We start from the raw sequence: 14,504 nt of genomic DNA, 5'->3' as shown, positions 1-14,504 counted from the left end.
AGGCGCGCTCCACCGCGCAGCCATCCACGTAGCGCCACGCCGCGGCGCCCCGCGCTCGCACCCGGTGAAGAGGCCCGCGCCGCCCCATCGCGTTGGAGGAAGAACAAGCCCCGCCGACGCTGGCGCCGGGCGGGCTTCGCCCGGCCGCGCCCCTGGCGGCGGCGAGGGAGGAGGGAGGAGGGGGGAGGCTCGTGGCGGGAGGATCTGGGAGCCCTCCCTGGCCGCCTTGCGGGTGGCGACGCGGGAGGTTAGGATTTCACCAAGATAACGGAAGGGATATTGCAAAGAAGTGCAAAAGTGTCTTATCTTCACTTCTTTCTGCCACATGTTTACATTCTAAGGTGCATTAAATTGATGCATGCAAGGATTAAAAGAAACCAACCCATGTAACCATTTCTACTCATTTAATGGTCATCCATGCATATATTATAATTAATGCAGATTAAAGTTTGAGTAATTTTATAAACTACGAGGTATATTTCTCCACTCATCATCTGCCTTGGTTAATGAGATTTTAAATTTAATAAGCCATATAAACCGAAAAAGAGGGAGTATTTCTCTTAGCAGGTCCATAAAACTCAGGGTAATTTCAAGTAAACTATTTTAGTTATCTATATAGATATACCAAAACTAAATTCTACAGAAGGTGTTATTGCTGGAGCCTCTCGGCCATATACGGCTGAAAAGAAAGAAAAAAAGCAACGGCAGTCCGAGGATTGGAGTACATCAGACATCGACTATTCTTTGTACAGCCTCCTCCTCTGTTCTGTTCAGTTCATTCAGAACGACGCACGCCGCCCCGCTTCCTTCGCTCGCTCGGACTGCCCCTCCGCCCGCCGCCGGAGCTCCACCCTCCCGCCCCGCCCGCCGATCCTCCTCCCGCCCCCGTAGGTCCTCCACCGCGCGATCCCGTCCCGTTCCGCCCTGCCTTCCGCTCGACCCCAGCTCGCCCGCGTCCGCGAATCGAGGGAGGGAGGTTCCTCTCAGGTGAGCTTCCCTCTCCCAATTCTGATGCCCCATGTATCTGGTTAGTTTCCCGATTTGGGCGATTTCAGGGTTTCATGTGTGCCGCGATTTTGTTTGGTATCAACTCTCTAGCACTAGCATGGGGAATTCACAGCACATAGTCGAGCATAATTGACAAAACTATTTTCGCAACAAAAGTAGTACTCCCTACGATTCACAAATATAAGATGTTTTGGATATTTCGGTATGGACCACATGCGGACTGAAATGAGTGAACAAACACACTAAAACGTGTCTACATACATCCGATTCACAAAAAAGTTAGAACGTCTTATATTTGTGAATCGAGGGAGTAATAACTATGACAAATTGCCATCTAAATCTTGAAGGCCGACTTGTTAACGTTTTAGTCTCTCACTAATGAGGGACATCTTGTGGATTGGATGCAATGAATTGGATGAAAGAGCATGTGCAAGTGTTGTACGAATTGATACACATAAAAGTGTGTTGTCGGGTCGTTCAAGATGTGAAGAAATGAAAGGCAAAGGTGGAACATAATCATTGGATGAGATATAAATTGGAATAAACATTTTTGCTTGGTTAAGTATTTTTTTACATTCTTGTAGATGAATAGTCTTCTTTTGCTTGGAAACTCAGTGCCTTAACCCATTTACAAGCATAAGTCATCTCCCACCGGTCTAATATGTAAATGTTTTTGGACATTGACACTTTGACACAGTCTTCAAGATTATTATTTTTTGATCATCAGTTTATGTGCAAACATGTTCTCACACATAAAAATGATTATACATTATTGCAAGTATATGTATTGATAAATCTAACAATGCTAAAAAAAATTTGGATTCTAGCAATTCTTTGTTTATACATGTTTAAACTTAGAAACATTTTACTAGCATTAAATTTTAAAGAACTTACATTTTGAATCAGAGGTAGTATCCGTTCCCTTTAGTTCCCCTTTTAAATGTTAACAAGTGATATTGAGTCGCCGATTAGTTGGTGGCTTGGCGCTTAATTGCCGCAACTACGCACTTGCGGGTGTAGCGGTTGTGGCTTGCTTCTACTAGTAAGCATGCACGTGCAACGCACGTATTATCGTGTGAAATATCAATAAAATGAACAAAAATATAAGCAAGACAATAGAGAATTAGAGATGTTTAACAATTGTGGAAATAATCATAACTTGATGTAAAAATAAGATCATAACTTGCAAAAATTAAATGTATAGCAAAAATAACCTAAACTTGCCGAAATAATAAAGATGTACATAGCATCTTCTACTCTCTCAGTCCAAAAATAAACTTTGCACTACTGAAGTTCTTTAAGAATGTACATATGTACATAGTATCTTCCAAAAACTGAAGTTGCTTCTTTCTTTATGACAACGTTTGAGGTGTACAACACTGAACAAAAGAGACTATAGGAACATGTAGTGTCTTTAGCACAAAAGAAGTTGTACAAGTTATTCCAAGGATGTCAAGATGAAATGTTAGTAGATGCACCAGCTTGATTATTCAGAACTGAGTTCCAAGGATGTCATTTCAAGTTACATTATTCAGAAAATTTCAAGATACATAAATAAATCGAACAGTCACAACCTAATTCAAGGTACATTATGGAAAGATCTGCCACCATTGATTGCTCTTGTGTGATTGTTGTTGGGCCTAGGGATGCCGTGGACGCTTACTCAAGTCACAGAAGCTGACATCGGGAATCTTGCTAGGCCACTGTTTAGAGGTCTTAAACTGCAGTGTTGCATCTGAGTATGGACACTCTAGCTACAGTTACAATCCATTGGACAGATGAACTGTGAAATCTCAAACCATTTTTCAACTCTCACATGCTATACCTCTGAGAGTTTCGGGAAAAGTAGAAGTTCAAATATTAGCCGTGGTACAAATATTAAGAAACTTGATGTACTATCTTACATTTGTTTGCATAGAAACCAATAAACAAACATCACTCCAGTCCAGAGTAGCACGGCAAACAAAATAAAGACTATCTGTAGACAAGAACGAAAACTATGTTAATAAGCTACACAGTGCCACTTGAATGGGAGAATACATATTGCTAATACACTTTGTCACTCCTCTCATGGAGAATGAATGAATTGCAATTGGCGAAACTTTCTTCCAGGTGAATGAGTGCATCGAGGTAAAATTGCAAAGACATGATTATATCATTCGTGGGGACAAAAATACTTTAAAGAAAGCAACAACTCCAAAGGATAATTTACGACTTTCAGCTCAAGACGATTTGCCTCTATCACCAGCATTTGAAAGACCGATGAACTGAAGATCTAAGGTGCCACAGGCATAGAAGTTTCAAGTGATATTTCTATTTTTAGTAAACTGAAGAAATATAGTAATAAAAGGGAAGCTAATGCCATGTGTGCACAACCAGCATATGAAAAACCAATGTATTACAGGAGGGTATATTTAGTTCATAGATAATCAGTGAACAAGAGGGCATAATTTCAGTTCATAGCCAGCCTACTATATAATTCATGCTAATTAAAAGACACTACTCTTAACCCGTCTTCAATAATTCTACAGCGAGAGCAAATTAGAACACAACCTTTAATTATAAATTCATTTTCTAAGAAGACATTTTCATCACCATGTCGTGTTTTACAAAGTTCCCCTGGCCAAAGGTTAAAATGTAAGAAAAAATACATTTCAACAGTCATGCTCTCTGGAAACACAACTTTTTGGTACGGTGTGTAAGGTGGGTGGTTTGGTAACCCCGTTTTATAGAAGTTTAATGGTGAATAAAATAAACCTCAATGTGAGAGTGGGTCTTACCACACTTCCAAGGACTTTAAAGCCTCATCAGGAGCATTTCAAGCCAAATTCATGGTCAGGCTATAAAATCTCCAGAAAATAATACAGGTGAGGTTAATATTGCAAGGCAGCCTTATCAGAGAACTCTTGTTACAGCTTGAAGAGATAAATGCTTCAGCAATTATGAGAGTTTTTCTGACCTGCGAGTTTATCTGGCACCATGAGGGGGCATCAGGAGAGAGTGGCCGATTTTCGGTGAATTTATGCTATACTGTCATCATGGGAGAGAGGAGTTAATACATACTGAATGAATGCGGCAAAAAGCATTATAGACGCTCTTGCATTTAATTGGAACCACGAATAGCTAGAAACAAGTGGGGCCTGACCAAAAGCTGCAAGTAGAAACACATGATGTTAGATATGAGATTGTTGTACAGAGATGAACCATAGCACAGTCTAATAGAAAAACACATGTTTGTGATAATTGGTCATGGTTAAGACAGTCGAGAGCTGCAACTCCCTTTTGTGATCAGGATATATGATGTTTCGTGTTGTATTCCGCTTTCTTCTCATCAAACGTTGGATTATGTGTCATATTTGCACTACAATCCATAGTTATGTTTCCTTAAACAGGGAACATTCTCTTGATTCAAACAGAGGCACATCAATTTTTTTCTTACTCATTTGCAGATATAAAAGTACAAATGATAAACAATATATAGAAGGGCATAGAGATAGTGGTGAATATCATTTAGGCACGAAGTATAGTAATGTGAACCAGATCCTGACTATTATGTACAAAGCATCACCAATCAGTTTCATAAAAATAAAATAAAGATTTGAGTATTAACCGCTATATGACTTGGGAGAAATGTACGTGTATAATATAGTTTTAAATAATTTAGGGTGTTTGGCATCAACAAATATTGCAGTTATAAACCATAGTATCATATATACTGTATGTTTTGAGTATTAAAAAAACAGGTCAGGACCTCTTTTTTCTAAACTGAGAACGCTTTTTCCCCTTCTCTTTCTCACCCCATCCACACATCACTACTGCCTAGTCTTTTCTACTTGAGTGCTTCGGTTGCATCTTAGTTCTGAGCCGTGCGTACAAACTTTAAAGCATTTGCTAGACAAAGATACTTGTTCACCGTTCATCATTCAGGATACTGATGGGTAAAAGTGGACAGTGGTTGTGGAAGGTCCAGGTCCTTCAACATGGCATCAAGCATGGCTCTGATTGGGATTTCGACGATGCCCATGGTCTCAACCTATGAAGAATGCATGGTGTCATTGGGTAAGGCAAAGGAGGAAAATAACAACTGGTAGTTTCATATAAAAAGCACTCTACAATTAATCAATCTGGAAGAAGGGTGATTCCAACCTTCAGTGTCATTCTGGACTATTCTGGACTTCTGGTGCGAAAAATATCTAAGCTAAATCATATATACTGACGTTGTATAAATATAATCCATGTCAAAGATAGACATGCAGAAGTCTGTTAGTACTTACTCCATGCATCACCACAATTATGAAGCAGTAAAAATAGATGAATACATTTGCTAGTTTGTCCTAGTGGAGAACCCAAACTAAACGTGAAGACAAATATTCTATTCTTAAGAGGGGATTCTCTGAATTAGTAGATGTCTAAAGGACGGGGATCTCACTTCAAAGTCGCTGAAAAAAGATCATGCTACACAAATCAGGTGCTACAAATTTCTTCGGTGGTGTACCAAAGATGAATTGCTCTATGTAAAATCAATTGCGATGGATTCTGAAGATACAAAGGAAACGATAGGGATGTCTAGAAAGAACTGTTGGTGCCTTTCGGTGGAAGTTGTTTCTTGCGGAGGGTTTGTCAAGGCTCGGCTGCTCTGCAGGAAAATGAGGATGGAGGAGGGTTAGGAGAGGGATTAGCGGGATAGAGTAGATCAAGACCACTTCGCCTCGCCTCCATCGATCACGCGAGTCGCGTGGCCTCGCGAAACGGGTAGACTGCATGGTCGGACGACGGAGAAGCGCCGGTGCAGGGCATGCGTGCCGAGCGCCGCCACAAGGCGAAGAATTGCGGGCAGCACGGTGGGGCCGGTGTGAGGCACGACAAGATGGTGGGGCCGGTGTGAGGCACGGCAAGATGTTCCAGCGGACGGCGTTGCGCGGGGGAGCGAGGCTTCGGCGTACCTGCGGCAGCAGAGGAGGAGACCTGGCTCTCCCCCGGCGCGCGACGGACGGCGGCTCCGCGGCTCCGGCTCTCCCGTGGCGAAGGGCAGCGACCTGGGGCGCCTCTCCCACGACGCGCGACGGGCTGCGACTTGCCGGCGACTCCCGCAGCAAAGGGCAGCGGCACCGGCTCTCCCACGGCGAAGGGCGGCGACCTGCGACGGCTCTCCCCCGGCGTGCGACGGGCGGCGGCTCCGGCTCTCCCCCGGTGAAGGGCGGCGACCTACGGCGGGACTCCCCCGGCGCGCGACGGGCGCGGCGACCGGCGGCGGTTGCAGGAGGCGGCGAAGGGCGCGGCGGGGCGGCTCCGGTGGCTGGGAAGGCGACGACCCGCGGCGGGACGGCTCCCGCGGGGGGGGGGGGGGGGGCGTGCTCCCGCGGCTGGGGAGGCGGCGAACGGCGACCTGCGGCGGCTTCCCATGGCTCCGGCGGCGGTGAAGGGCGCGGCTTCCCGTGGCTCGGTGCGAGGCTGCGGGAGGCGAACGGCGCGGGAGGAGGAGGAGGTCGTGCGGGAGGAGAAGGTGGAGGTCGTGCGGGCGACCGGTTTTCTTACTGCGGGGCAGATTAGCGATCGATTGATTGTAGTGGCTTAATGCGTGGTTTGTTGCGTTAAACATTAAAGGATTAGCGGCCATTAGATCTTGTTGATGGACGGATCTGATTGTTTGGTTCTCCGCCCTCTCTTTCTTTTATAGGGGTAGCAGATGATTCGAGCCGCACATATGGAAGGCGACTTGCTCCTACTAGTCGGTGACTATGAACGCCAAGCCATGCGTGGCTCGATTCGGGTAGACCCAGTGGCAGGAATCTATTTTGATGATAGTTGTTCCGTGCTATTGGATCAAGTGGGATCTGAAAATAAGAATGTTACAAAAGGACACACCTTTTTTGGATCACGGCTATAGTCTATAGTCGTGACTCTGACTGTATTTGACAACTAAATAACCTTGATACTAACTTGTTTTTCTACAGAGCTTACTCTTCAGAAGGAATGGGAGATAGAGAAAGGCGAGTGGTGTTTGTCACAGTAGGGACGACGTGTTTCGATGCTCTTGTCAAAGTGGTAGATTCTGAGGAACTCAAACAAGCACTACTGCAGAAAGGTTACACAGACCTTCTGATTCAAATGGGCCGAGGAACATACAAGCCATCCAAGGTAACATCTGTCTCCATCTTGCAGTCAATTTTCTTTGTGTGGTTTTGCTTAGTGACTGGCCGACTGCACCATTTAGTCAATGCAGTATTTTGTTATCAAAATCGCAATCTACAGTATACTTAATAGGTAAGAAGGGAAAGTCCGATAATGTTTTGCAATCTCGTCAGGTTCTACTACTGCAAGGAGTAATTAATTTGTAATGTTGCTTATTAATCCTTAAATGGATATAGTATCTGACCAACTGAGATCTGTAACTGCTGATCTGACATCTAGGTGTAAATTGCGCATTGCTTGTGGAAAGAAATTGCATGAAGATATTTGTAACTAATTGTGGCATCCTTATAGATGCTGACACTTTTAATGCTACAATCATTTACATCTTTTGATGCATCACATGAACAAAATTCCAGACTTGCAAAATTTATGATAAAGCTAGACAGGAAAGGCGGCAAAAAAAAAGGGAACATATGCAACATTAGGATAACACATTGGCAGAGATAAGTTTGATTATCCACACTTTAGGCAAGTTCACAATGTTTTACTTTTTTGTGTGCTAACTACTCCCTCCGATCCATACTGGTCTTAGATTTGTCTAGATATGGATGTATCTAGAGTTCTAGACACGTTTTAGTGTTAGATACATCCGTATCCGTATCTAGACAAATCTAAGACAAGTAATATGGATCAGAGGTAGTATGATAATTTGAAGTCTCATAATGGAAAAGATCAAATTATGGTCTGGTGAATTGGTGCCTTTTATATATAGTATTATAGACTGGAATACCAGAATCTGGTTACAAGAGCATTAGGCTATTGTGCAATAGAAGGTGGAAATAAACTGGGACAATGAAGGGTCTGATGGAAAAATGGGAAAGTAACTCGCTTATATGTTAGGGCATCTCCAACGCCAACCCTCAAACCGCCCGCAACCGTCCGAACCGCGTGGCCCGGGCGTGTTTCGCCATCCAACGCGGGCCTGTATCGGTCCGCCGACCGTTCCCGACGTGCTTTTTACCGAAAAAGGCTTCCGCCCCGCTTTATAGATAAAGCAAACCGCCCAAGCCAAACATCCAACAAGGTTCACACATACACACACACAAGGCCCACAAACACACATAGTAGCACAAGGGTTAAATGCTGAGGGCACAGCTCAACAAGCCTTGAAATCCAAAACACACACACACCCCAGCAACCCGAACAACAGGCATAATCGGGCTCCGGAGGAGGGGGCGGCAGTGGGGGCGCCACGCGGAAGGCCATCGAGCGAAGGTCGACGAGGAGGGTGTTGATGGCGTCCCGGTCCTGGGGGCGGCTAAGCGGCCGCCAAAGCTGCAGGTAACCACACATTTTAAAGATCATGCCAGTCGCACGTCGAAGAGGCACTTTCTGAATAACAAGCTTGTTGCGGATGGTCCAAAGCGTCCAGGCGAGGACCCCAACGCACAACCATCTAATATGGCGGTGGCGGGGGCGGAGGCGTGGATCTCAGCAAGCAGGTCCGGGAAGTTGGTGTTGCACCACTGTCCACCGACCGTCTCGCGAAAGCAAGACCACAGGAATTGGGTCGTGGAGCAGGAGAAGATGTGATTAGCATCCTCCATCGTGCCACAAAGGGGGCACATCCTGTCTCCTGGTCCATTACGCTTGAGGACCTCTACCCCAGAGGGTAGGCGTCCCCGGATCCACTGCCATAGGAAGATCCTGATCTTTAGAGGGAGGCGAATGTCCCAAATCAAGCTAAAGGGCTCAGGGGCCGACGAAGGAGCGATGGCCGAGTATAAGGACTTAGTGGAGAAGCGGCCGGTGGACTCTAGTCGCCAAGAGATGGAGTCAGGAGCGCCCTCGACGTCCATTGGCAGAAGGGTGATGTCCTGGAGGAGGGAGTCCCAAGCGGCCACCTCGAGGGGGGCGAAGGGGCGCCGGAAAGCGAGACGCTCTAAGTCAATAAGGGCCGTCTCGGCAGAGACCCAAGGGTCGACCGCTATGGAGAAAAGTTCCGGGAATTGAGCGGCCAAGGGGGAGTCCCCCACCCAACGATCGAACCAGAACAGGGCCGAGGACCCGGAGCCGACCGAAATGGACGTGTCGATGCAGAGTACGGGTAGTAGCTGTATCACGGCCTGCCAGAACTGGGAGCCACCAGACCGCTGGCAGAAAGCTAGGGGTTGGCCACGAAGGTACTTATTCCGGATGATGGTAAGCCAGAGTCCCCCCTCCCCATTGGCGATTCTCCAGAGCCATCGGGTCAGGAGAGCAATGTTCATGCGGCGAGAAGACAAGACCCCAAGACCTCCCTGGTCCTTGGGCTTGTAGATGTCCGGCCGGCTCACCATACGGTATTTCTGCTTCTCTCGCCTGCCCAGAAAAATCTGGACTGGTACTTGGCGATCTCCTGGTGCAGAGTCTCATGAAGGCTATAGAAGCTCATGAGGAACCATAAGAGGCTGACAGCGAGGAGTTGATGAGGATCACCCTAGCCGCCTTCGAGAGCCACCTACCCTTCCACGGCTCCACCCGGTGCTGCATACGCGTCACCGCCGAGCGGAGGTCGGCCACGGTCAATCACGAGTCACTAATGGGTATCCCCAAGTAAGACGTGGGGAAAGTACCCAGCCGACAATTCAGCCGGTCGGCCATGGCTTGGGCTTCCTCTGGGGAGTAACCCAGAATCATCACTTCGCTCTTATTGAAGTTGATTGTGAGCCCGGATATCTGTTGGAAGCATAGGAGGAGGAACTTCAGATTAGCAATGTCGGACGCGGAGCCCTCCACCATTACAATGGCATCGTCCGCATATTGCAGGAGGGAGACCCCTCCCCCTCCTACTAGGTGAGGGACTACGCCGTGGATATGGCTCGCAAATTTGGCCTTATCCAGGATGACGGCAAGGGCATCGACCACCATGTTAAACAGAAACGGGGAGAACGGGTCGCCTTGGCGCACCCCACAAAGAGTGGGGAAGTATGGCCCGATCTCGCCGTTAATGTTAACCGCGGTCCTACCGCAGGTGACGAGCTGCATAACTCTGGTCACCCACCTATCATCAAAGCCCTTGCGGAGCAAGACTTGCCGAAGGAAGGGCCAGTGAACCGTGTCATAGGCTTTATGGAAGTCGAGCTTCAAGAAGACCGCGCGATGGTGCTTGGACCGGACTTTGTGAAGGACTTCGTGGAAGACTAACACCCCATCCAGAATAAACCGCCCTTGGACGAAGGCGGATTGGTTGGGGTGAGTAACGGAGTCAGCTAGAAGGGTCACCCTATTGGCGTACCCCTTGGCCAGGATCCGAAATATCACATTGATCATGGTGATATGCCGAAACTGGCGGATGTCAGAGGCGCCTGGGACTTTGAGGATGAGTGTGATGACCCCATAGATTAGGCGCCCAAGATCCATTGCCCCCGAGTAGAATTCATCAAAGAGGGCCATGACTTCCGGTTTGATGGTCTGCCAGAACGTCACTGGGAGCCCATCAGGACCCGGAGCAGAGGAGGGGTTCATGCCCTTAATGGCCATGAAGACCTCGTCCTCGGAAAATGGCGCCACAAGGGCGGCATTCGCCGCGTCAGAAACTAACTGGGCAGCCGACCAAGTGTCGGGGGCCCGCAAACCAGAAACAAACTGGGGGAAGGGGGGGCTTTGTGGGTGTCTGGACCGCTGCCACGCCCATAGCTGATAGTCGTGGCCGACCCAAAAAAACCTCCTGTCTCCCCCGCGCTTTCCATCCAACGCCCGCGCCGCATTCATGCCGGCCCAGAGCACGCAGCGGCCGGTATTGATGCCGAGCAACGTGACCAGACGGGAGGGCAGCGCTGACGGACATGACATCTTGGGCGTTGCCGCTTCAATGCAGACGCCGCGTCCCGAGAAACCAACTTCGGCTGCTGCGCCGCATTGAAGCGGGTTGACCGGCCCTTCGCATGGCCTATCTGCGGCTATTTAGGTCGTACGTCGGCGATGCACATGTCCAAGCCCCTCCTTCCCGAGCATTTCCAACTCCAGCGATGCCGAAGTCATGGTTCTCCGTGCTGGCAGGCGGAGACGGCGGCAGTTCTTCGTCAGGCGGCTCATGGCGCTGCCGCCCTCATTCTCGGGGCCCCTCGACATCCACGGCGGGGCGGGTCGGCTCCTCTGGCAAGGACGAGATCATCATCTCCTCCGGCGACGAGGAGGACCAGGCGCGCAGCAGGAGCAGCAGCCACGCCTCCTCGCGGAGGCAACTCTGATGGACGAGGAATTCGTCCGTCAGATGGAGCTCATGACAAAGCATCGCTCCGTCAGATGGGCTCGGCGCCACCCTCGCAACCGCGTGCGGTCAAGGAGGAACCGCCATCCCTACCTCGCTACGGCGTGAAGAGGGAGCCGGTGTCCCCTCTCCGGCGGGTGAAGGAGGAGACCGCGCCCCCCACCCTCGCGCAACCGCGGTTGCGTCAGATCGGACGCTGCATCAAGGAGCCGCCACGCAACCGCAACGTCCATGTCAGGCGCCGCGTGAAGTAGGAGCCAGCATCGCCGCCAGCACACAACCGCTAGGCCCGCCCATATTGACGGGTCTGTGTCGCCGCCCCATCGCAACCGCCGCGGACAGTTTGTCAAGGACGAGCTGCTGCACATGATCACCAAGGCACGAGGGCTGTCGGGTCCGAGGAGGAGCGGGCGGCGAGGCAACAGGCACGCTACGAGCAGCGCAACGCCGCCCGACGCTCCGTGTTTGCTAAGTTGGACCCAACGCTGAAATGGGCAGCAAAGACCCAGACCTTCCTGCCGCCTGGGCCCTCGACCGCTCCGTCACCACCACGGAGACCGCGGCCAGGCGCCGCCTTGACGGCGAACTTGCCAAGATCGGTGAGGACTAGTTGGTTAACGATTCCTTCGCCAACACCGGCAGGGGCAAGGCCGCTGCCTGGGCTCCGCAGGCGCCGTCGGCATTGTCCTCGGCGGCCCTCTGACCGCGCAGGAGGAAGTGGAGCGGCTCCTCCGCGAGTGCCAAGCTGCGGCCGGACAAGGCTGTCGCGGCCCACCGGCGCCTACCACAGCTGGAGGGATGACGGTGACGGCCCGGACGGCGACGACATTGCGGTCGGGCAGGGCGGCCACGTGTACGAGGTGGTCGTCCAGTACAAGCTGTTTTTTTTAGTTTTCAGTAAAAACGGCTGAAATATAGGTTGTTTATGTAAATTATGACCGAACTTGAATGAATTTCGTCGTGTTTGATTAAATTTCGCCTGGTTTGTTAAATAAACTTTGAAATGTGTGCAAATAGCTTAGGATGGCCGGCTCCCGCATCCTTGTCTGCGGATCCCCCCAGCGTTGGAGATTCCCTTACTCCCTCTGATCCATAATAAGTGTTGTGGTGTCGAACTAAAACCATGACACTTACTATGATCAAAGGGAGTAATCGATTTCTTGTGGGTATAAACTTCATTTCGATACGTCACCACTTCGTTAAGTCCAGGAGATAATTTGATTTTTGAATAATAACTGCACCTATATACTTTAAATAATTGGCAGGATCCTCAAAAAAAAGTTGGCAAGGCAGAAGGCCTACGTAGGTTCTAGTTCTTACATAGTACTATCTAATATCTTTTTTTTAGGACAGTACTATCTAATATCTTCTGCTGCACTGTACCGTAATCAATGGTTGTAGTTTGTATTTAACGGTTATAAGTGTGTGAATGTACCATGAATTTAGTTTTTTCTTCTTGAATATAGACCTCAGGAAATTCAAGTCTTCAAGTTGAGCATTTCACTTTTTCACCAAGCATAGCTGACAACATACGGGAAGCATCCTTAGTCATCAGTCATGCAGGTGATGATCAAATCTGAATAATGGATTTATTTTCTTGAGAAACTATAATGGAACGATACTTGAAGCAGATTATTTGATGGTGAATCCTTTGGCCTATGTATATTGGTTGTTGTAATGATATAGCCCTAAGCAATCTCTTTCACACTGATATTGTCACAACTCTTAAACCTGTAGAAATCTATGTTAAGGATTTTGATTCTTCTGTCATTATTTATGGATTTGTAGTTTCAACTTCAAATAGGAGCAACTTTTTTGGCGAGAAGGAAATAAATACTACAGACTAGCATTTCGAAATATGTCCTTTACTAGGTGGTCACTATCGTGCACTATCCTGTGAATTTTGTAGAAGGTGGACAAAGGTGCCTGCCGAATTGGCATTAGTCACTAGTGATCATGGGATCAGGACTTGTAGTTGCATCTGTATGTAGTCTTTTGGACTTTCGTTGTTGGAAAACTTGCTACTCCCTCCATTCCTAAATGTAAGTCTTTGTAGAGATTCCACTAGATGGACTACATACGGAGCAAAATGAATGAATCTACACTTAAAATGTATCTATATACATCCGTATGTGGTTCATAGTGGAAGCTCTACAAAGACTTATATTTAGGAACGGAGGGAGTATATTTTAGAGCAAGAGGGTTATGGAAATATAATATGCTGTTGGTGTTGCATTTTAGCGACATGAATGGTTGGAAAAAGCATTCCAATCCATCGTTTGTTTAACTTTTATTGCTGACAGGTTCTGGCAGCATATTTGAGACGCTGCGACTGGGCAAACCTCTTATCGTGGTTGTGAATGAAGACCTGATGGACAATCACCAAAGCGAGCTAGCAGAGGAACTGGCCGAGAGGAATCACCTTTTCTGTGCCCATCCACAGACGTTGCGGGAGACCGTTGAGGCGATGGATCTGAACGCGCTCCAGCCTTACGTGCCAGGGGAGGCCAAGCCAGTTGTGGCACTGATAAACAGTCTTGGTTTTCCTGTTGATTGATAGTGCGTGTTTTCTCTTCATGGAACAATCATTATTCAGCTTTGAAGGGCCTGTAAGATGTGGAGCAAAGATTTCAAGAATGTACAGATTTACACTGTTTTAAGGCGAGATGATTTTCTGGGTTTGACCTCATTTGTAAAATGCAATTCTTTTTGAGGGATTTTGTAAAATGCAATTTAAGAACACTGAAATGAAGTTATTCCCATAGATGGTCGTGGTTTCCCGCGACACGATGAGTCTCTTGACATAATTCGCAATCTTAGAGTTGTCAATCTTATCACTAGAGGATTACCTAGAAATTTGATTACTTGCTTGCCAACTCCTGAATGTCCATCTTGTGAAGAATCTCATCTAAGTTTTTCAAGGAATAGTTTGAAAATCGTTCCTCAAGGAAATCGTTCATCTGCTAGCTCGCTTCGGTGATTGTCCATCACTCTCTCTAGGAAATGATCAATCACAAGATGATGTTGAACATGAATACTATGATGAGGATGATGATAGTGACTATGATCTCGATGAGTCTATGAGACACTTTGGTCTTATGGCTAACTTTCA

General features: G+C 47.7%; 1 protein-coding gene across 2 annotated transcripts; it reads left to right on the top strand.

Moving 5' to 3' along the window:
- Positions 1–741: 741 nt before the first annotated feature.
- On the top strand, positions 742–14,156 carry LOC123045204 (UDP-N-acetylglucosamine transferase subunit ALG13 homolog). 2 transcript variants are annotated; one of them, XM_044468165.1, is made up of 4 exons: positions 742–987; positions 6,963–7,146; positions 12,859–12,955; positions 13,696–14,156. In XM_044468165.1, the coding sequence occupies exons 2-4, from the start codon at positions 6,982–6,984 to the stop codon at positions 13,947–13,949; spliced, it is 516 nt and encodes a 171-aa protein (XP_044324100.1). In that variant the 5' UTR covers positions 742–987; positions 6,963–6,981; the 3' UTR covers positions 13,950–14,156. The 2 variants fall into 2 exon arrangements, with proteins under 2 accessions (XP_044324100.1, XP_044324099.1); XM_044468164.1 differs by lacking the exon at positions 742–987 and adding an exon at positions 5,036–5,067.
- The last annotated feature ends 348 nt before the right edge of the window (positions 14,157–14,504 follow it).

Source organism: Triticum aestivum, chromosome 2B, assembly GCF_018294505.1.
Source record: "Triticum aestivum cultivar Chinese Spring chromosome 2B, IWGSC CS RefSeq v2.1, whole genome shotgun sequence".
NCBI classification, from domain to species: Eukaryota; Viridiplantae; Streptophyta; class Magnoliopsida; order Poales; family Poaceae; genus Triticum; species Triticum aestivum.
Note: the sequence above shows the minus strand (reverse complement) of the source record. Positions and strands in the feature narration are given on the sequence as shown.

Excerpts from the sequence above, each read along its gene's own strand:
- LOC123045204 (XM_044468164.1), top strand. Across the intron at positions 7,147-12,858 it reads GAACATACAAGCCATCCAAG|ACCTCAGGAAATTCAAGTCT; the intron begins GTAACATCTGTC and ends TCTTGAATATAG. Across the intron at positions 12,956-13,695 it reads CTTAGTCATCAGTCATGCAG|GTTCTGGCAGCATATTTGAG; the intron begins GTGATGATCAAA and ends TATTGCTGACAG.